Source organism: Vulpes lagopus, chromosome 23, assembly GCF_018345385.1.
Source record: "Vulpes lagopus strain Blue_001 chromosome 23, ASM1834538v1, whole genome shotgun sequence".
NCBI lineage: Eukaryota > Metazoa > Chordata > Mammalia > Carnivora > Canidae > Vulpes > Vulpes lagopus.
Genome location: NC_054846.1, coordinates 55242029 through 55264574, shown reverse-complemented (window position 1 = coordinate 55264574; position 22546 = coordinate 55242029). Strand labels below are relative to the sequence as shown.

Sequence of the window (22546 nt, the reverse complement as noted above, 5' to 3'; positions counted from 1 at the left end):
AGGTGAGGGGCTCCTCTGAGCCTCCAGAGGCCCCGGGCTCCCCCCACTGGATTGCATGGAGTTGTCACCAACCATTTCCCTGGGACTCCTGTCTCAACTCTCTTTGGCTCACAGTAGACCGGGCAGAGCAATCTCCCTGGGTCCCAAAGCAGGGCATAGGGGGGCCTGCTGAGAAACTCATATCCCACCAGTCTCCAAAGTCCCTCTGATCACCCCTTCCCCTACCTTTTATGGAAAAGAGGCTCCAGAAAAAGAGGGTGTAGAGACATTTATTGGATGTTTATGGGGCTGGTCCACATGGGTCTAAGTTTGGGATAGGGGCCTCCTCAGGGCTTCCTGGGATGTCACTGGCAGTCACTCTGGCCATGAAGCAGTGCTGGAGCAGGCGTCTGGGGTGCACAGGCTGCTCCTCGGTGCCGTCCAGCCGTGGGCTCAGGAAGAGGTGATTCTGCTCAAGAGTGCTTGTTCCTGGCACCTCCATCCAATTGCCGGCATTGCCACCTTGGCAGCCTGGAGGCCCCTCCACCCTGGAGTCTGGAAAACAGCAAGCTGAAGGCAATCTCTTCCTCCCCTACAGTCCCACACACCCTGGCTAGCTTTTCTGCGTGCTTACCTTGGGCAGGCAGAACTGTGCTCAGAGCCTTAAACGCTTCATTCGCTTAACAAGTATTTATTTATTTATTTATTTATTTATTATTTTTTTTTTAATTTTTTTATTTTATTTATGATAGTCACAGAGAGAGAGAGAGGCAGAGACACAGGCAGAGGGAGAAGCAGGCTTCATGCACCGGGAGCCCGATGTGGGATTCGATCCCGGGTCTCCAGGATCGCGCCCTGGGCCAAAGACAGGCGCCAAACCGCTGCGCCACCCAGGGATCCCTTATTATTATTTTTTTAACCAGTATTTATTAACAACATACTACATCATTCACCAGGAGCTGTCAGTGTTTCTAATGAACTTAAAGTCAAGTGGGGGAGACAGATAATAAGCAATTGTTAGGGAAAAAATGAAGACTTGACCTTGACCATAAACCCATGAGGTAAGTACTATTAAAAACTCATTGGGATCCCTGGGTGGCACAGCGGTTTGGCACCTGCCTTTGGCCCAGGGCGCGATCCTGGAGACCCAGGATTGAATCCCACGTCGGGCTCCTGGTGCATGGAGCCTGCTTCTCCCTCTGCCTGTGTCTCTGCCTCTCTCTCTCTCTCTCTCTCTCTCTCTGTGCGACTATCATAGAAAAAAAAAAACAAACTCATTTTATAGATGAGGATACAGGCTGACTACACAGCTAGCATGCAGAGAAGTGTTGGAAAAATTTTAAAACATACATTATTCTCTTCTTTAAGAATAGATCCCATGACGCTCTTCAGCTACTGCTTTAGCCTCTCTTCCTCTTGTATATGAGCTTGAAAGGAGGCTCATTTGGCCTTAGCATTCCCCATTTCCTGTTTATGACTTATTCTGCCTCAATTTACTCTGTTTCTGCTCCCAACATACCTCAAAATGTTTTGTCACTAAATCCTACAGTCACTCACAAATCCTTACCTCCCTTATCAGAAGCACTTGAAACAATTGAGTATTCCTGCCTTTTTGGATAAAATGTGTTATCAAGCTTTCAGGGGCACTTGGCTGGCTCAGTTGGTGGAGCATGAGACTCTTGATCTTAGGGTTGTGGATTCAAGCCCCATGTTGGATGTAGAGGTTATTTTATTTATTTTTTAAAGATTTTATTTATTTATTCATGAGAGACACACAGAGAGAGGCAGAGACACAGGCAGAGGGAAAAGCAGGTTCCATGCAGGGAGCCCGATGTGGGACTCCATCCCGGGACTCAATCGTGGGACTCCAGGATCATGCCCTTGACCAAAGGCAGATGCTCCACTGCCGAGCCACCCAGGCATCCCAGGTGTAGAGATTACTTTAAAATAAAATCTTTAAAGAAAAAAAAATAGCATATCAAGTGCTCAAGCTAGAAATGTGAGTCACCAAGTCCCACTGATTCCATCAATCACAGTCTTTCATACTCATTCATTTCTCTACATCTTCAAGGCCTCCACCCTCAGTCAGGTTTTCATCTTCTTCCTCCCAGACCACTGGAACAGCCTCTAGTTGGGTCTCCTTCAGTCTACTCTCCAGTTTGTAGCCAGGGAGAGCTTTCTAAAGTCAGGTGAGTCGCATGTACTGTTCTTTCTCCAGAGCCTTCAGTGTCTTCCCATTACCTGTCATCCTTGAGGTGGCATTCGAGGCTCTTCACATACTGGCCCTAACCCTTCTCTTTAGCTTCATTACTATCACTCTTCCCTTAAGAAATTTATGTTTGTGATACCAAGGCTTTCACTGTGCCCTAAATAGCTCTATTCTTCTACATCTCTGATTCTTTGCTTGTCCTATTTCTTCTGCCTGGAATGACATTTTATACCTTCTCTGTCTAGAAAACTCCTTTGTTTTAACAACCATTAATGAGGGGTATTCAGGAAGAATGATGCCTCTGAATCCAGGGGAAGTGTGAATTTCAAGGAGGAAGTTGTATTTGACATTGGCACTGGCTACCTAACATCCATTCCACCTCTTCCCATCCAGGGACAGCAATTATATTTGGGTGGTATTGGCCCCATCCCAGCTCTAGGAATGGGGCCTGGGTGATCTGATCCAATCAGATAATACCATTCCATTGCCACATGGATTGGCAATAGGTCCATAAGCATTTCCCTGGGGACAGTGAATGGTTTAGGGGTGGACACGTGACCTGAATGGTCCAATCAGAGTAGAGCTCAGCACCAGCACCCCATCTTTGAAGGAAGAAATAGTTCCTTCTTTCTTCTCCTGGCTAGAAGGAAACAAAAAGCCAGTGGTCCCAGGGACTGCTGGTAGCCAGCTTTCTACAATTAAAAAAAAAAAAATCTGCCTGTGGAGTAAACGAACTCAAAAAAGTAGAGCTGAGAGACTCTTAGAGGATGGAGCCACAAGCCTGACAACATAGTGAACTTCTATTCAAACCATGCAGAAAGCCCACCTTACTTTTAGACTTCTCACCTACAGAGCCAATAAATTAGCTTTTTTTTAGTGTGTTTTGAACTTTCTATTTTTAAATAATTGAAGACTCATAAGAAGTTACAAAAATAGTACACTTACCCTTCACCTACCTTTCCCCAATGATAACATCTTAAATAATCATAGAATAACTTCAAAGCTAGGAGACTGACATTGATACAACATGATTAACTAAACTACAAATCCTATTCAATTTCTACCAGTTATTGTATGTACTCTTTTTCTGGTGTATGGTACTATCAAAGTTTATCACATATATAGATTTTTTTTTATTTGAGAGAGAGAGGGAGAGAGAGAGAGAGAAAACACAAGCAGGGGGAGGGGCAGAAGGAGAAGGAGACTCCTTGCCGGACAGGGAGCCTGACACGGGGTTCGATCCCGGGACCCTGACATCATGACCTGAGCCAAAGGCAGACACTTAACTGAGTCGCTCCATCACAAATATGGATTTATATAATCATTGCCACAGTCAAGATAAAGAACTGTTCCATCATATAAGGGAAGGGAGAAGAAATGTGTGGGAAATATCAGAAAGGGAGACAGAACATAAAGACTCCTAACTCTGGGAAACGAACTAGGGGTGGTAGAAGGGGAGGAGGGCGGGGGGTGGGGTGAATGGGTGACGGGCACTGAGGGGGGCACTTGACTCAATCGTATTTTCGATTGAGCACTGGGTGTTATTCTGTATGTTGGTAAATTGAACACCAATAAAAAATAAATTAAAAAAAAGAAAATGAATACATGTAAAAAATAAACAAACAATATGTAAAAAAAAAAGAACTGTTCCATCACCACAAAGAAACATCCTCATGCTTCCTCTTTATAATCAGACCTTCCTCCTAAACCTAACTCCTGGTACCCACTAACCTGTTCTCCATTACTATAATTTTGTCATACCAGGAGAGTTACATAAATGGAACTATATAGTATACAAGCTTTTTTTTTTTTTAAATTTTTTTATTTATTTATGATAGTCACAGAGAGAGAGAGAGGCAGAGACACAGGCAGAGGGAGAAGCAGGCTCCATGCACCGGGAGCCCGACGTGGGATTCAATCCCAGGTCTCCAGGATCGTGCCCTGGGCCAAAGGCAGGCGCCAAACCGCTGCGCCACCCAGGGATCCCAGTATACAAGCTTTTAATATTGTTTTTTTTCGCTCTACATAATACCCTTGAAATCCACTTAAGTTGTTATGTGTACCAATAGTGCATTCTTATTGATACATATATTCCATTGTACGGTTGTACCATCTGTTCATTGAAGGACTGTGGGGTTGTTTCCAGTTTTTGTTGGTTACAAATAAAGCTGCTATGAACATTCACGTATAGGTTTATGCAGACATACATTTTCATTTCTCTATGATAAAAACCTAGGAATATAATTGCTAATTTGTATGGTATAGTGGGCTGAATGGTAGCCCCAGATATCAGGTCTTAATCTCTGGAACCTGTGAGTGTCACCTTGTATGGTAAAATTTTGCAGATGTGATTAAATTAAGGGTTTTGAGATGAGGACTTTATCCTGAATTCTCTAGGTGGGCCCTAAATGCCATCACAACTTCCTTTATAAGAGAAAGGCAGACACACAGAGTGATGTGAAGACACATGTAGAAATTGGAGTGATATAGCTACAAGCAAAGGAATGCTGGTAGTCACCAAAAACTGGACAAAGCAAGGAACAGATTCTCCCCTGGAGCCTTTGATTTCAACCCAGTGAAACTGATTTTGGTTTCTGACCCCCAGAAATGTGAGATAATACGTTCCTGTTATGTTAAGCCCACCAGGTTTGTGAAAATTTGTTACGGCAGCCATAGGAAACCATACATATAGTAAGTGTGTATTTAACTTTATGAAAACACTAAGCTGATGGATGATGGCAATGGCTGATTAGTGATCTCCCAACACCTTTTAGAGGGAGAACTGAACTCTTGTCTATCATTTTCCCCATTTCTGGGGGGTCTCTTATTAAATCTGCTGAGGTTGGAATATCACCTCTACACATACTTCATTCACTTCATCTGCAAAATAGGGTTGAGAACTTGACAGAGTAGTTGAGCAGATTAAATGGGATAAGGTGTTTAAAGCATAGCATCTAGCACAACAGCAGGAACTCAGGCACCCTTCTGATCAAGCTAGTTCCTCACAAAGTACCAGAGTAAGAAAGTTATGGTCTTTGCTACATCCTGAGTTTGGGGGATAGGGTTGTGGTGGGAGTGATGGGATAGTACAGAATGCCTGGGCAGCAGAAGGAACATATTTTCAGAAACTCTGGTCCATTTCCACTCTGCTCTTGTTGAGGTACTTCCCACACTGCCCTTGTCCCCATAGTCAGATACCACGGCCCCAAAACAGTGCAATGATCATAGGCTATAGAATCTGGGAGATTGGGGTTACTCTGAACAACACAAGCTCACTGGCTTGGCTAATTCACTTTCCTTGGCTAACCTTTGGTTTCCTCTGCTGTAAAATGGGGTTAATGATCTCTCCCCATGTCCTACTAGAGAGGGAGACAGAAATGAAATGTCTTTGTAAAGGTAAAGCTCTTCATGAATCTTGATGAATGTAAGACAGTGGGCCTGTAAACTGTCTCAGATGCAGGAGGAATAAGAGGCTCCTGAGTAGATGCTTTGAGTTCAGAGGAAGGAGAGCACAGTGCTTAATGAAGAAGGGGAGGAAGTAAGAGCTGAGTTTAGGCAAAAGGCAGAGAGAGCTGAAAGCTATCATTTAGTAAAAGGTCAGGAAATGTATTTTCCATCTTAAAAATAAGAAGCAGGGATCCCTGGGTGGCGCCTGCCTTTGGCCCAGGGCGTGATCCTGGAGACCTGGGATCGAATCCCACGTCGGGCTCCCGGTGCATGGAGCCTGCTTCTCCCTCTGCCTGTGTCTTTGCCTCTCTCTTTCTCTGTGACTATCATAAATAAATAAAAAAAATTAAAAAAAAAAAAGAAGCAAAATGCAAGAACACAAGCTGTCTCAAACCGAGGAGATTGAATAATCCAGCTGGTGGCTGAGCAGTGAAAAGTAGGAGGGTGGTTTTCATTCACTAAGGCTAAGGGATGAACTATATTTCCTGTGAGTCAGAAAGGCTTAGGGGGATAAAATGGGGAGAGATGAGAAGAGCAGGACATGAGCACCCCACAGACTTGGCCTGGTGACACAGAAGCAGTAGGACTTTGGAGGTAGAAAGATACATGTATTTAAAATCCAGTTCCAAATAAAATAAAATAAAATAATAAAATAAACCCCTGGTGTGGGTCCAGGGCCTTCACGGCCCTCTGTGTGGATGGTGTGGGTGTGGGTGTGAGTGTGTATGGCTGTGAGTGTGGCCATGGCAGCGTGCTTGTGGGCACTGACTGGAGGTGAGGTGGGCCCCCCAGGGGCCTGAAGTGCTTCACTTGGCTCTGAAAGCCTTTAACTTGCTTGCTCCTCCTCGGAGCCTGTGTCCTGACATTCTGGACAAGGCCAAGGCCAGCAGAGGCTGCCTCGGGACTCTCCAGCCTCCTCACCCACCTCACCAGCACCTTGCCCATTTGAACTGGACTGCCCTCCCTCCTCCCCTGCCTTCCAAGGCCTGTGGCCTGAGATTCAGAGCCACAGTCCCATAGTCCCCTTGGGCCCTAGCAGAACAGCCCCTTTCCCATTTAGTTGCTTTTGTAGAGGAGGACGGGGCGGGGCCAGGGATAGCTGTCAGTCACCAGCCCTTAAATAAAGCAGCGGATGCAAAAAAAATAATAATAATAATAATTAAACAAGCCGTAACAGTACCATTCTCTCTCCCTACCTGGGGGTGGAAAGCTGAAAGCACAAGGAGGGCAAAGTGTCACCTGGAGCCAGAGAATCTGAGCTTCCTGGAGCCGGGGCTACTGAGCAGCTTGGCCTGCCCACTGTTCAGAAGGGAGCAGGGCTATGCTGTGTGGCCATACTCCTGTGCTTACTTGCCCAGGGCCCAGTTAGCATTTGCACATTTGGCTTGATAAATATATTAAATTTATAAAAACTGTGGTCTCAGAGCTCCCATTATTCTTAGGCCTGGTTCAGCTCTACCAGAGAAGCTCTGCAAATTCTCCATACCGTGGTTTGCCAACACCATCTCCCTAGACATCCTCAAGGAAGTGAAATTATTTTAAACAAACAATAAACATAGACCACACCAAGAGGGTTAGGATCTGTGGCAACTGGAAGTCAGAAGAACAGAGGAGACTTTGGGGACAGACTGGTTGAGAGCTTGTCAGAGATATTTTCTGAAGAAATGAAACATGAAAAGAAGAGCATACATAGAAAAAGCATAGCGTGAAATTAGTGAACAGAGAAAAGCAATGTATGTGATAAGAAATTTGAGCTTGTTAAAAATTACTATGCAGAAGAAAAAATAAAAAAACAAAAACAAATAAAAATAAATAAAAATAAAAAATAAAATAAAATAAAATAAAATAAAATCCAGTTCCATGATTTATAAGTTGTAAACCCTTGGGCAAGTCATCTAACCTCCCTGACACCTGGATTTTACATCTGTAAAACGGGTAACAATATCTATCATACTGGGAAAGGTGGGAAAATTAGACGAGATGGTGCACGTGCAGTTTCGGTATCTAGCACATGGTGGGGACTTCCCTCTCAGCGCAGGGGTAGTGGAGGAAAGAGGGTGGAGGTGGAGTTGGCTCTGTCACTCACTCACTAGGTGAGTTTGGGGCCTAGTCAATAAAATCCTCATCTGTAAAATGCATAGTAATAAGATCTATATTCTGCCCCGTTATTGTGAAGAGCAAATGAGATGGTCTATTTAGAACTAGTTCATTCCTTTTAACTGTGATATCATATTTCATTATTCCTCTACTGATGGACATTGAGTTTGTTTCTAATATGACAAGCTATCATAGATCTATCCTTACAAGTCATCTCCTAGTGCAACTATTTCTCTAAGGTAGATAATTAGAAGTGGAATTAGGGAGCATAGGTATATATTTTTAGGTTTTTTTTTAAGATTTTATTTATTTATTAGTGAGAGACACACACGGAGAGAGAGGGGCAGAGACACAGGCAGAGGGAGAAGAAGGCTCCATGCAGGAAGCCCGACATGGGACTTGATCCCGGGTTTCCAGGATCAAACCCCGGGCTGCAGGCGGTGCTAAACCACTGTGCCACCAGGCTGCCCTATATTTTTAGTTTAAATAGATATTGCCAAATTGGTCCACAAAGTGGTTGTACCTATTTATACTCTTACCAGTAGCATATAACAGTATCAATTCCTCACACTGAAACTTCTCACTATTAATATGATCCGTTTTTGGATTTTTGCCAATATAATTTTTTAATGTTTATTAATTTTTTTTTAGTAATCTCTACCCCCAATGTGGGGCTTGAACTCACGACCCCAACATCAAGAGTTGCATGCTGCTCTGATTGAGCCAGTCAATGTACTTGTTTAAAAAGTTACATAATTGGGGTGTCTGGGTGGCTCAGTCCATTAAGTGTCCAACCCTTGGGGATCCCTGGGTGGCGCAGCGGTTTGGCGCCTGCCTTTGGCCCAGGGCGCGATCCTGGAGACCCGGGATCGAATCCCACGTCAGGCTCCCAGTGCATGGAGCCTGCTTCTCCCTCTGCCTGTGTCTCTGCCTCTCTCTCTCTCTCTCTCTGTCACTATCATAAATTAAAAAAAAAAAAAAAAAAAAAGTGTCCAACCCTTGATTTCTGCTTAGGTCATGATCTCAGGGTTATGAATTCGAGCCAGCCTGCCAAGTGGGCCTCAGGCTCATCAAGGAGTCTGATAGAAAGTTCTCCCACCGGATGCCTGGGTGACTCAGTGATTGAGCCTCTGCCTTCAGCTCAGAGCGTGATCCCAGGTTCAGGATCGTGTCTCACAACAGGCTCCCCTCAGGGAGCCTGCTTCTCCCTCTGCCTGTGTCTCTGCCTCTCTCTCTCTGTCTCATGAATAAATAAGTAAAATCTTAAAAAGAAAAAGAAAAAGAAGAAAGAAAAAGAAAGAAAAGAATGTTCTCCCTCTCCCTGTGCCCCTCCCCCACACTGGTGTGTGCACGGTCTCTCCCCACCCCATAAATAAATACACCTTTAAAAAGATTAAAAACTGGGATCCCTGGGTGGCGCAGCGGTTTGGCGCCTGCCTTTGGCCCAGGGCACGATCCTGGAGACCTGGGATCGAATCCCACATCAGGCTCCCGGTGCATGGAGCCTGCTTCTCCCTCTGCCTGTGTCTCTGCCTCTCTGTCTCTCTCTGTGTGACTATCATGAATAAATAAATAAAATCTTAAAAAAAAAAAAAAATTTAAAAAAAAGATTAAAAACTTACATCATTCTTAAAGTGCATTCTTCTCCCTCCCTCCCTCTTTCTTTCTTTTCCTTCCTTCCTTCCTTGGGGCAGTGACCCAGGGAGAAGGAGAGAGAGAATCTTAAGCAGGCTCTACACCCAACTCTGAGCTCAATCTCATGACCTGAGCCAAAATCAAGAGTTGACACTTAACTGACTGAGGCACCCGGGTGCCCCACGCTCTTCTGATTACTAGTAGGGCTGAGCAGTATCTTTTCATGTGTATTGAGCATCTGTATTTCTTTTTTTGTAAATGACATTTTTCTGGTTTGTTTAAAGATGTGCCTATATATTTTGGATATCAACCTCATCTCTCTATATAGTTGATTTCATTATTCACAGTAGTTATATTCTATAAAGTCACCACAAACACTGAATTAACAAATACTGAATAATTGCTCCTAGGAAAAATACAAGGCTCAGTTCCTGTGAGCCTCTGGTCACAACAGTTTTGTCAAGCAAACAATATAGAAATTTGCTTTTTGTGTGTTTCATTTAAAGACACATTATTTAACATATATTATTGGCGGGACGCCTGGGTGGCTCAGTGATTGAGCATCTGCCTTTGGCTCAGGTCCTGATCCCAGAGTTGGGATCAGGTTCCCTGCAGGGAGCCTGCTTCTCCCCTCTGCTTGTATCTCTGCCTCTCTGTGTGTCTCTCATGAATAAATAAATAAATCCTAAATAAATAAATAAATAAATAAATAAATATATATATATATATATATAATTGTCTCATTAACAGTGAAACTCATGACCAACAGTACTACTCTAACTTGTGCCTGAACAAAGTTCATCTAACACATGTATTGTCTCCACAGGGCACATCACAGCCTTCCTAGGCTTAGGAACAGTAGAGAATACTAAAGCACTACATTTAGAGGCCACTTTAAACAGTGAAGTTAATACAAATCACAGAAATGCAAAAAACATGGCTCTAAATAGACACTTATTTACAGTATGAGTTGAAAACAAGAAGGTCAAGTGTAGACCTGTTTAACCTCAGCTGGGAATGTGTGTGAGGGGGCAACTCAAAGTGTGTGCTGTTCTGCGCACATCCACATCCACAGATGACCTCAAAAACACTGCTAGTATTGATTCTGAGGTTACAGATCAATTTTAGCAAGTAGACAAATTCACAAATACCAACTCTGTGATTTATGAGGATGTCTGTGTGTATTTATCTTTATGTTATCTTTGTAGTCCACCACTATTATGTATGATGTCTTTTGTCTTTTTTTTTTTGAGAGGGAGAGAGAATGAGTGGGGGGGGAGGGGTGGCCAGAGGGACAGAGAGAATCTGAAGCAGGCTCCCTGCTGAGAGCCAAGGCCCACTCAAGCTCCATCTCACAACCCTGAGATCATGACCTGCACTGAAATCAAGAGTTGGACACTTAACCAACTGAGCCATCCAGGCGCCCCGTCTGATTTTTATTTCATGTCTATTTGGACTTGATGAAGGCAGATTTGCCAATTTCGCCCTTTATTTAAAAAAAATAAATGTTTTACTCAAATTTCTATATTTTAATTAATCTGTTTCTAGACTCTCTCTCTCTATATATATTTTTTTACTTTTTATTTATTTATGATAGTCACAGAGAGAGAGAGAGAGAGGCAGAGACATAGGCAGAGGGAGAAACAGGCTCCATGCACCGGGAGCCCGACGTGGGATTCGATCCCAGGTCTCCAGGATCGCGCCCTGGGCCAAAGGCAGGCGCCAAACCGCTGCGCCACCCAGGGATCCCTAGACTCTCTATATTTTATTCTAGCGTTTTTCAACATTGGCACTATTTATGCTCTGGGTTGGAAAATTCTTTGTTGTAGAGTGCTGTCCTCTGTTTTCTAAGATGTTTAACAGCATCCCTGGCCTCCACCAAGGGACACCTTGCTCTTTGTGACAACCAAAAATGTCTCCAGACATCGCCAAATGTCCATGGGGGGCAAATGTGTACCCTGTTGAGGACTACTGCATTGCCCAATTCTATCTGTCAGTTGCTGTGCCAATAGCAAGCAATTATTATATCTTTTTAAAATGTCTGTTATCTGATATGGCAAGTCCCTCCTCTTCTTTCTTTTTTAAAAATATTTATTTATTTATTTGTTTGTTTGAGAGAGAGAGAGAGAAAGAGAGAGAGACAGCACAGAGGGAGAGGGAAAGGGAGAAGCAGGCTTCCCACTAAGCAGAGAGCCTGATGTGGGGCTCAATCCCAGAACCCTGGAATCATGACCTGAGCCGAAGGCAGACACTTAACTGAGTCACCTAGGCCCCCTCTCTTCTTTCTTCTCCAAAATTATTTTGTACTTTTACTCTTCTAGATTAATTTTTTTGAAGATTTTATTTATTCATTTGACAGAGAGAGAGAAAGCAGAAGCAGGGGGAGCAGTAGGTAGAGGGAGAGGGAGAAGCAGGCTCCTGCTGAGCAGGGAGCCATGTGGGGCTCGATCCCAGGACCCCTGGGATCATGACTTAAGCCAAAGGCACATGCTTAACAGACTGAGCTACCCAGTCGCCCCTCTTCTAGATTAATTTTAGAACTAATTTGGCAAATCCCATGAAATATTTTGTTGGGAATTTTTTTTAAAGATTTTATTTATTTATTCATGAGAGAGACAGAGACACAGGCAGAGGGAGAAGCAGGCTCCATTCGGGGAGTCCGACATGGGACTCGATCCCAGGTCTCCGGGGTCACACCCTGGGCCGAAGTCGGTGCTAAAACGCTGTGCCACCCAGGCCGCCCTTTTGTTGGGAATTTTATGTACAGATTAATTTGGGAAGAACTGATATGCCTATGATAGAGTCTTCTATCCACGTACATGCTGTCTCTCATGAGACAGTCAGGTCCTTTTATGCCTTCCACTAACTTCTATGATTTCTCTCTATCAAAGTTGAAGCCTGGGCTGTCTGGTCTCCCTTGGGTGGTCTGGATATATGCTCAGGCTTTCTTCCCGTTCCCCTGCCACTGCCTCCCAGGTTCCTGACTACGAGGGGAACCAAAAGAACCCTTCTGCCCTCAGAAGCCATTCCCCCCTACTTTTCAGTGCTCAGAAACAGCAGGATTATTTATTGTCACCAGGATCTGAGAAGGGTTCTTGTACTGTTATTTGTTGCACAAGTTGATGTCAAGTTGAAAAACTAATCTTTTACAACTAAAAAGCCCTCTCTTTCTCTGAAATTCAGCTACTTACTACACATTTTTCTACTACCCTGATAGTTGCCACCCTTCCGTCTTCTGCTTAAATTCCTGCCTGCCCTTATTTACATGGTGCTCCAGGGTGAACGACCCAGTCATTGCATAGGTCTTACTCAGAACTACCCACACACTTTTACCCATTATTTACCCTACCCTGGAATACTTTTTCTCTTTTTAACCCAACCAAGTCCTTTGCTAATTCAGTGCTCATTCAAATCTACACACCTTTTTGAAATTCTCCTTACATTTGGTATTAAACAATTTTGTACTTAATTATATATCCGCACAGACCCCGTGTGCTGGACAGAAGAGCACAATTTAAGGTAGAGAAACATGGGCTGAATTTTAGCCTTACCAGTTATTAGCGGCAACACTTTGCATAAGTCATCTAATCTGTTTTAGCCTTGATTTTCTCATCTGTAAAACGGAGATAATAATACTCATTTTGAATGCTGTCTACCAAACTATACAGAAAGACCACTTGCCAATAGGCACTTGTATCTTTCACAGTACCTTGCAGAAGTTGTAAAAATGCGTGCAATAAAGACTTATGAAAAATCAACACTTTTGTTGGGCGGGGCGGGGGTGGGGAGCTTTGAGGCTCTAGATGGCCTAAGCTAATAATGAAGGAAGGGGTAGTACAATTCAGATTATCAAAAAATAACTGTTTAATTTCTGAAGAAACTGAGTTTGGGGAGCAGCAAATTTTTCTTGTTGATTCTATTTTGTTTGGTTTATCTATTTTTTAAATTTTATTTGGTTTAATATTAAAATCAGTTTTCATTCCTTCAAGCTAGAGTTTTAAAACACCATCTTAGAAAATCCACAAGATGGATTAATGTTTGTGTGACAAATAGAATGCTGACTATATCAAATGATTTTGATAAACACTGGGCACATGAAGACTTCAGGATGAAAATGTTCAGATTGTGAACTTTCTAAAAAAAATGTGCTGCTGCTTCAGAATATTCTAGGAACTCTCATGAGGCAAATGTTCCAAATATCATCTAAATATCTCCCCTATGGGCAGACCTGGTGGCTCAGCGGCTTAGCGCCGCCTTCAGCCCAGGGCGTGATCCTGGAGACCTGGGATCGAGTCCCACGTCGGGCTCCCTGCATGGAGCCTGCTTCTCCCTCTGCCTGTGTCTCTGCCTCTCTCTCTCTGTGTGTCTCTCATGAATGAATAAATAAAATCTTAAAAAAAAATATATATCTCCCCTCTGTAAAGGTGCTAGTCTGTTGGTTTTTTTTTAAGGATTTTATTTATTTATTTATTTGACAAAAAGAGACAGAACACAAGTAGGCAGAGCAGCAGGCAGAGGATGCAAGAGAAGCAGGCTCTCTGCTGAGCAGAAAGCCCGACGTGGGGCTCGATCCCAGGGTCCTGAGCCAAAGGCAAACGCCCAACCAGCTGAGCCACCCAGGTGCCCCGGTGCTAGCCTGTTTAAAATAAAGGAATTGTGAGGTCTGTTTCTTACCTGCAGGCTGTAAGCTTAAGCCCTGGTCCAACTTCGTGTGGGGCTTTGAGCTGATGAACAGGTAGCACAGCACACAGGCGGTGACAATGAAGGCCAGGAGAACCACTGCTGCTATGGACAGGCCCACAAGGGTGCCAATGCTGCAGAGAGAAGACCACGGGGAGCGGAGTGTCGGGAAGGGACTTAGGAGGCAGCCTGTGAGATGTGAAGTGTTGTAGGTGTTATTGGGATCAGCTGGCTTCAACTTTTGTTGTCTCTACTTGCCTTAGGCTATTTGTGTAGAGCATGAGAAAGGGCATTAGCTAACTGCCAAGTACTCACTGCACACGTGACACAACATGCTTCAATGCCACCATGTAGTTGGCACTCGGTATGTGTTCCCTTTCTTCTCCTACCCTCCCTACAATCTCTGACCTGCTTCCACCCCAGGGAGCTGGACATGGTCTTAAAGAGCCCTCCTCACAATGCTGTTTCTTAAAAACCAAGACACACAATATTAGGCCTTGACTAGAAACCAGCTGTCCGTGCAGCCTCAAGGTAGTTTCTGATCCAGCTTCCAGTGGGTCATCACACTAGTGTGGACTCCATGGTTAGAGGACCTCCTCACTGCTGTTGCCTCAAACCTCCAAACTCGTCACCTCTCCCCCAAGTCAGGCCCTGGCCACCTGGTCTCCAGATGACTATCTCCTGGCTCATTTGGGAGCCACTGTCTTTCCTGTTTCACATGATTCCTTCCCATCATCTCCCCACGTTAGAGTTTTACCTGTCCTTAAAGGTGCATCTCAAATGTCCCCTCCTCAGTAATGCTTTCCTTGGCCATCTTTCTCTCCCCACCCCCACACATGCCAGACTAATCCATCCAGGACACTTCACTCAGGGCCTCTGGCGCTTCTCACTGGGTCAGGCAGCCCAGTGTGGTAGGAAAGAACAAAAGGCTTTGGCACCAAACCTACCTGGGTTAGGACCCAGGTATGTAACAATTCACTCTGAGATCTTGATGAAGTTATTAGACCTTTTGAGCCTCAGTTTCTTTGTCTGAAAAGTGAAAAATGATCAAAACACAATACTTCACAGGTGGTAGTGAGGATGATTAATATATGTAATATTCTTGACACACAGTAGGTGTTCAACACAATCCTTAGGTTTCCTTGAAGGCAGACTCAGGCCATGTATGATCAGCTTTGTCCTCTCCTTACAGAAGCCCTGGCACAGAGTAAGCATGTAGAAATTTTGCTGAGTACCTACTACGCATCAGACACTGTGAGATGTTCTCCCAACAGTAGTGGAGAGGCAGGCAGCAGGCTTCGTGTGCCCCTCCTGCCCAGGACTCCTTCACAGGCTTTTCTGCCCACTCCTCCCCCTGACCCCAGCCCCAGACCCCTGCCCTTGGCACTTCTGCTAGATTCCGCTCCCAGCTAGCTGATGCCTATGTACCACTAAGCAGAAACACCTCAGAGCTTTGGAGAATCTGTCTTCTCAAGGCTAGATTACTGAACACCCCTACAATGGAATAGTATAGAGCCATTCAAAACGTGTTTTCAAATAATATTTAAGATCAAGGATAAGTTCTGATGAGACAATGTTAAGTGAAAAGAGTAGGACACAGTACTAAATACACAGCATAATCCCAAATTAAATAAACATAAATATATACATGATTATACATGTGTAAGCTGGGATAGAAGCACACCACAACGCTAACAGGCTGTCTGGTTGTAGCGCAGGCTGTGGACGTCCTGTCCGTGGCCTGTCGGGTCCTGTCATTGTACAACATTCTGGCCAGTTTCAAATGCCAGCATCTGCATCCCTTTGCCTGAGGGCTCCCATCGGCCCGGCACAGTCTCCATTTGTACATTGAGCAGGTCAGAAGCGCAGGAAAATTAACGCCCCGCTTCTCCCATCAACATGCAACTAATGACCGACAGAAATTGGCATGTGAATACCCGGTTTTCTGGCCCTCAGGTGGGATGACTCAGGTGTAATTTCTATAGTGGCGGGTAGGTTTCAGCAGGTTTAAGCTCCAGGGACCCTCAGCACTGACACTATCCTTTGTGCTTGCCCTTCCCTGCTTCACTTTGCCACCCTCTACCAATGTTTTGTAGGATGGCTTTCCATAAAAACTACTGGCTCTCAAATCCTTGTTTCTGAGTCTTTTGGGGAATCCAAGCTAAGACACTGGATCTCCCGTGATTCCCCTGTCCTTTCCACATTTTCCATATTGACCATGCCGTACCTTTTAGTTCTCATAAGTACTTTAAACATATTTCCTCTTTTGAGATATGTTCACTATTTATAAGGCTATTATCTGGAAGACGTGTGCTCCGGTTGGGACCACTCACTTTACATGGGACATCTGTGGCAACCTGGGTGGAAAGGGTCCTCTAAAATAGGGTCCTTTGAGGAACGGCTGAGAGAGCTATGGAGAGATATCCCAGATTGCAGTGGGTCAGGGAGCAGGCGCTGTCTCTGACAGTCTGGGGGGCAGAGGAACCAGGCCCCAAGGACAGAGCTGGGGACAGAGGAAGCTCCAAGGGGAAACATCTGTGCTTGGCAGAAGATGGACTTCAAATAATTAGAGTTGTCTCCAGGTGAATGTACTGCCTCAAGAGGTGGCAAGTTCTCTATTATTGCACAGGTTTGTAAATAACACTTGGATGAGTACACTTTTCAATGAAGTTAGATTTTCCTGCCCCGGGTGGGAAATTAAAGAGCTCCTAGCCTTCTCGGATTTCAGGCAGTTCTAAGTTCAAATCTCAGTTCTGTCATATGTAAACTGAAAAATCCTTCATCTCTTGACTTTCATTTCCTCATTTGGAAAGGTTCCTATCTCACCAGGTGTCCCTAAAGATTAAATGAGGTGGTGTATATACAGTGCCTGACAACCAGGTCTGCCCTGCGGCAAGGCTGCTGCCTTTGGCTCACGTCCTGCTAAAACACAGAGCTACTAATAGAGGGTGTTTGGAAAGTGGACCAGACATGTGATGCACCAGCTGCTTCTCCACAGGGAGTCTTCACTTCCTGAGACACGCTTTTAAAGACAGTAATTCTCCTTGAGTACTATCCAAGGAAACAGTTGTTCACCTGGAGATTTTTATGCTTTTAAGGGCCAACTTTCATGAAAAAGGCCAAATGGAGTCAAGAGCAAAGCAAGCTCGCCACCCGGCAATGGGGGGCTCTGGGGAGCACTCCAGGGGGTTTGTTTTAGGGTTTAGAGTACATCGATTACCTACATGTCCTGGGGACCCTCAGATCCCCTCCTCCATTTTGCAACTGTCTGTGATGTTTATAAACCATGTTTTGTCCAAGCCTAGAAAGAGTCAGCCCTGCAGGCTAAACCTTTCAACTGCCCTTGAGGTCACAGAATGGGAGCACAATAACATGTGATGTGACCTCAGAGGTCACCCCATCCAACCTCATCGTCTGAGCCACTAAAGCATTCCACATATCACGAGGGCCCAAGGCAACAGGAGGGACCACAGGGGTGTGCTAGGAAGGAGGTGTTAGAAGAGGGATGGGGTCTTGGCTAGGTGCTGGGGGGGGGGGGAGGTTGTCTCCAAGGGCTAGCACAGGGCCCAGAAGATAGTAGAGGGTCAATGAGTGTCTTTTCAAATGATCTGAGTAGAGGGGGTTATGAGAGAGCTGGGCTAGATTTGGACAGCTGTGCCACAGGACAAACCCAGACTTGGAGCTAGACAGGCCTGAGGTTTCACCCCAGCTCTGCCACTTGCTCTCACCAGGGCATTCCCAAGTAGTAACTTATCTGTTTTCAAGTTCTCATCTGTAAAATGGGCAGAAGACATGCCAGGGTTGTGAAGGTGCAAATACACCTAACTCGGGGTTTGTCCTAGGTGATGCTCTTTAAATCTCCGTCTACCCAGACATTGCTAGATCTTGGACGATTCACTTCCAGACTCCAAGCTTCACTTTCCCACTGTGACATTGGGAAAGAAAGTCCATCCAATTGAGCATCTACAGTATGTACTAGTTACTTTCACATGCATTATTTCATCTAATCCTCACAACAATTCCATGAGACAGGTAGTACTATCGGCATTTTGAAGATGAAAAAAAGCCTTGGAGAGAATTTGCCTGAATTAACATAGCAATTAAGTGACAGAGCCAAGGTTTGGACTGACTAGTTCTAATCAATCCCAAAGGTCCACACTATCTCTGTACCTCAAAGGGAGGTCAAGGCAACCATATTTCAGCATTCAGCTCGGGGCTAAGCACACAGTGGGGCTTCAGCAAATACTCCATTGTCATACTCTAGGTACATATCATATCTCTCTGAATGGATGATGAGCTCCTCAGGGGCAGGCAATAATTAATTAATCGTTGTGTCCCTGTTGCCTAGCATAGCACCCCGAACAAAGCAAAGGCTATAAGGAATGAATGACTTTATAGTTGAATAGAGAATAACGTAATTCCTCAGGTTACAGAGAGCAGCCAAATATGCAGGATTGGAACATCTGGCCACCTGAAAATAGTTCTAGAATTACAGATTGAACAGGCTAGGAAAAGCAATTATCTGTAATTGTCCATGGCACATGTCAAGTTGATTTCATCTATCTCATTTGGTCCTAGTCAGAAATCAGGGCAATTGTTTATCATACTCTTCATCTGATAGTTGCAAAGAGAGGTTTCTGTGGCAGACTGTTCTTTCCTACCAGAGGATATGCAGCCCCTGGTCGCGTACCTCCAGGAACAGGAAAATCGCTGACTCCTGAGATGGCCCGCTCCATTTTTCCTGATGCCTATTTCCCAGAGTGGGCTCAGGCTCAGGTCCTATTTTCTGGTTTGAAGCCTTTGGAGATGGAGAGAGGTGGAGAGAGATGGAGACCCATTGCCCTCTGAGCACTGCACTTAGGTCCCAAGAATGTCAGCGCTGGTCTATCCAGCCCCTTCCCTGAACAGGTGGGGAAACTGAGATCCTCTGAGTGGGGATTCACCCAAATTACACTTCTTTTAATCTATGGTGAGCTGGCTTCGGCTGCGGCATTACGCCACTGATGAACCTGGAGGGGCTCTGATCCCTTGGTCTTCTGCTTTAGCTCGGGAGTGGAGTCCATCCCCAGTCCCCAGGACCCCCCCGCCCCCCGCCATCCCCAGCTCAGTGCTCCGTAAGGGGTAGCTGGAAGAATGACTGCGCAGGAGGAGGAAGGAAGCGTTGAGTCTTGGCCAGGCCGGGAGGTGGCATCGGGCGGGGGCGACCTGGGGCTGAGGTCTGGGTGTAGGGCCCGACCGCGTGGGGAGTCCGAGCGGGGGAGGGGCGCGGGGTGGGCGGGGTCAGGGATGAGGTCAGGACGCGGCCCCGGTGAGCGCTCGGGGCGGGGTAGAGTTTGGGTCTCCTGCGCACGTGGGAGCAGAGAGTGCGGGGCCGCGGCGAGGGCGGCGGGGGGTGCAGCGGCCGGTACCTGAGCCGCCACACGTAGCTGTGCTCGTAGGGGAAGAAGCTGTGCGGGTCGTCGCAGCAGTACTTGTGGTCGCGGAAGCCGCAGCAGAAGACGGCGGCCGCCTCGCCCCCCGGCCGCGGGCAGCGGAAGCCGCGCACCAGCTCCCGCGCGGCGCTCACGTAGCTCGTGCAGGCGCCGCTCATCGCGCCCGCGCCCGCCGCCGCCTCCGGCTGCCGCTCGGGGCCGTCCCGGGACGGGGCGCCGCGCGCAGGGAGGCAGCGACGCAGGGACGCGGGCGTTAGGGACCCGGCGCCCCCAGGACCCCGAGAGGCGGCCAGGTGCGCGGGCGCGGCGGGGGCGGGGGCGGGGCGGGGCGGGGCGGCTGGACGCTGCTGCGCGAGCCCAGCGAGTTGGCGTGGGAGCCCGCCCGTGGGTGCCCGCCCGTGGGTGCCCGCCCGCCCGTGGGAGCCCGCCCGCCCGTGGGTGCCCGCCCGTGGGAGCCCGTCCCTGGGACCCCCGGTGGGTGCCCGCCCGCCCCTGGGGGACCCCCGGGGGGTGCCCGCCCGCGCGGAGCTGCGGGGATTCTCACTGACTTTGGGAATGAGCCCCAGGGCCGGAGAGGGCGCCTCCCCTTGTCCCCGCGGCGGGGGGCGTTGGCCCGCGTCTCTCTAGCCCCCAAGCTCGTGTTGTTTCTGGGGTTCGCACTGGGCCTCTTTTTCCAGTGGACTTTTTTTTTAACCTTAAAAAAATATATATATATATTTATTTTTTATTTTTTATTTATTTTATTTTATTTATTTATTTTATTTTTATTTATTTTATTTTATTTATTTTATTTTATTTATTTGAGAGAGGGCGCGGAGAGCGAGGGCACGGGCACCGGGCACCGGGCACCGGAGGGAGAGGGGAGGAGAGACGCGGACTCCCGGCCGAGGGGCCCATCCCAGGACCCTGGGATCAGGACCCCAGACGAAGGCAGACGCCTAACGGGCTGAGCCACCCAGGAGCCCCAAGACTGTATTTTTAAGTCACCTCGAACCTACAACCCTGAGTTGGAGTCTCCCCCTCCACCAACTGAGCCAGCCAGGTGTCCCCCCATTGGAGGTTTAAATATCCTCAGCCTCTGGCTTCCTTACCTGCCTCTTCCTCCCCGGAGCTCCTAACTCATGGATCGACCTATTCACACTCCTTTGTTCAGACTCGCCCCCGCAGTGGTCTAGAACACGGGGCTACAGCGTCCCAAATGGTAACCCTAACCCCCTAGGAAGCAAAGCCAGCACACCTCTCCACTCTCAGAAATTATTTCCAGAGCACTGTTCTCTCTAGGATCCAGGCATATAGTCTGAAGGAGCCTATGTGGCCCTTAGAAATTGCCTGTCTGTCCTCTCAGGGTACACTGGGGAAACTGAGGCTCTGAGAGGTACACAGCCTGGCCCAATCACACTGATCCAGGACTAGAGATTCCTGAGCTTTAGTTGTCCCATTTTATATGAGCTCTAGTTATCCTATTCAGCTAGCCACGGGGTGTGGGGGCTGAACAAGACCTATGGGACATGTGACCAGTTAATGAGTCACTGGCTAGCTTTAGAAAATAATAATTAGGAATGCCCAGGTGGCCCAGTCTGTTAAGCATGAGATTCTTGGTTTCAGCTCAGGTCTTGACCTCAGGATCATGAGTTCAAGCCCCATTTTGGGGCTGAACTTAAAAATAAATAAAATAAAAATAAACAGTAATAATTAAATGGAATAGAAAAAGTGCATTGCAGAGAGTAAAGCTAAGTATTCTTTCATAAAATGTTTCAGTTACATATCTATGTGTGTACTATGGATCCGATCACAATATAAAATACATTTATTAGTTTGAGTCAGGTCAAAAAGGTTTGAAAGCCCCTGAATCTCATTAGACAGATGGGCAGGGGCCAGCTGGAGATGACAAGATCTTTAGCTCTTGTAATTTTTCACAGGAGACGGTAGAGAATAGTTACTGTGATGCCTGGAGACTCCCCAGTTTCTCCATCCTTTGCTCTGGGTGTGTGGGGGATAAACATGGGCATCAAGGCAATCTGGGTTCAAGCCCTAGCTCTCCTCTTTCCCTGATTTTTCTCTCTGTTTCAGGTTGCCTTTCTTCATCTAGGCCAGCTTCTAAGACGCTAATGTATGCCATGCTTTTGAGCTGAGCACTGGAGTCCCTGACAGGAGTCAGATCTGAGTGTGCCCCTGAGAAACACACAGTATGGTGGGAGAGTCACACAGATGATCAAAGGACAGAGCAGTGAAAGGGAAAATGCGGGGACCGTGGCTGCAGAGCGACCACTGTCTGAAGGAGAGAAGATGAATTTTGAGAGGGTAGTGTCCTCAAGGATCACTATACAGTCAAATATGAAAACTGGGGGGAATTGTTACTGTCCCCCAGAAAACCTTCCTACTGAGCTGTGTATCTCTGCAAACTGGTGTACTTTGGCCTCTTTATTTATCAGATGGAAAGTAAAGGGGGTGGAGTGGAAATCCTGTGGAAAGGAGAGAGGTCTCCTGGAGACAGAGCTTAGCTGGGACGTAGCAGGCATTCTGCTCTGGCTTTTGGGAAAATTGTGAAGCTGCCAACAGTTTCCAGAGCCCTTTCCCAGCCAAGAATTAATTTGTTCCTCCCAACAACCCTGAGGTGAGCCAAGCATGGGTGATTGTGCCTCTGAGAAATAACAAACCCAGTGTCACACAGCAGTCAATGGCCCATGCAGGACTGGCACCCAGGTCTCGTTTAGCCAAGGGCTCCTTTGGCGGTCTGATGAAGACTGATGGGCCCCTATTCAGAAGAGTATTTTTAACTATGAAAAATAAATTACTTAGGATAACAAGAATACCAGCTATATAGAATCATTATCAAAATATTTTGTAAAGATTTTATTTGTTTATTTGAGAGATAGAGAACACAAGCTGGGTGGAGAGGGAGAGAGAAGACTCCTTGCTGAGCACACAGTCCGATGTGGGCTTGATCCCAGGACCCTGAGATCATGACCTGAGCTGAAGTCAGATGTTTAACCGACTGAGCCACCCAGGTGCCCCTCAAAGTACTTTTTAAAATATATTTATTTTGTGGATGTCTTTTTCTAGTTAT

General features: G+C 46.3%; 1 protein-coding gene across 2 annotated transcripts; it reads right to left on the bottom strand.

Moving 5' to 3' along the window:
- Positions 1-253: 253 nt before the first annotated feature.
- SHISAL2A (shisa like 2A) lies at positions 254-19770 on the bottom strand. 2 transcript variants are annotated; one of them, XM_041739035.1, is made up of 3 exons: positions 19456-19770; positions 14042-14181; positions 254-549 (listed from the first exon to the last, which is right to left on the bottom strand). In XM_041739035.1, the coding sequence occupies exons 1-3, from the start codon at positions 19635-19637 to the stop codon at positions 281-283; spliced, it is 591 nt and encodes a 196-aa protein (XP_041594969.1). In that variant the 5' UTR covers positions 19638-19770; the 3' UTR covers positions 254-280. The 2 variants fall into 2 exon arrangements, with proteins under 2 accessions (XP_041594969.1, XP_041594970.1); XM_041739036.1 differs by having other exon boundaries at positions 254-534; positions 19456-19749.
- Between the last annotated feature and the right edge of the window lie 2776 nt (positions 19771-22546).

Bases quoted from the DNA above. Each gene is read 5' to 3' on its own strand.
- SHISAL2A (XM_041739035.1), bottom strand. From the start codon at position 19,637: ATGAGCGGCGCCTGCACGAGCTACGTGAGCGCCGCGCGGGAGCTGGTG. The intron at 14,182-19,455 runs GTACCGGCCGCT...TTCTCTCTGCAG, and splicing joins AGCTACGTGTGGCGGCTCAG to CATTGGCACCCTTGTGGGCC. The intron at 550-14,041 runs GTAAGAAACAGA...GATTGCCTTCAG, and splicing joins CTTAAGCTTACAGCCTGCAG to CTTGCTGTTTTCCAGACTCC.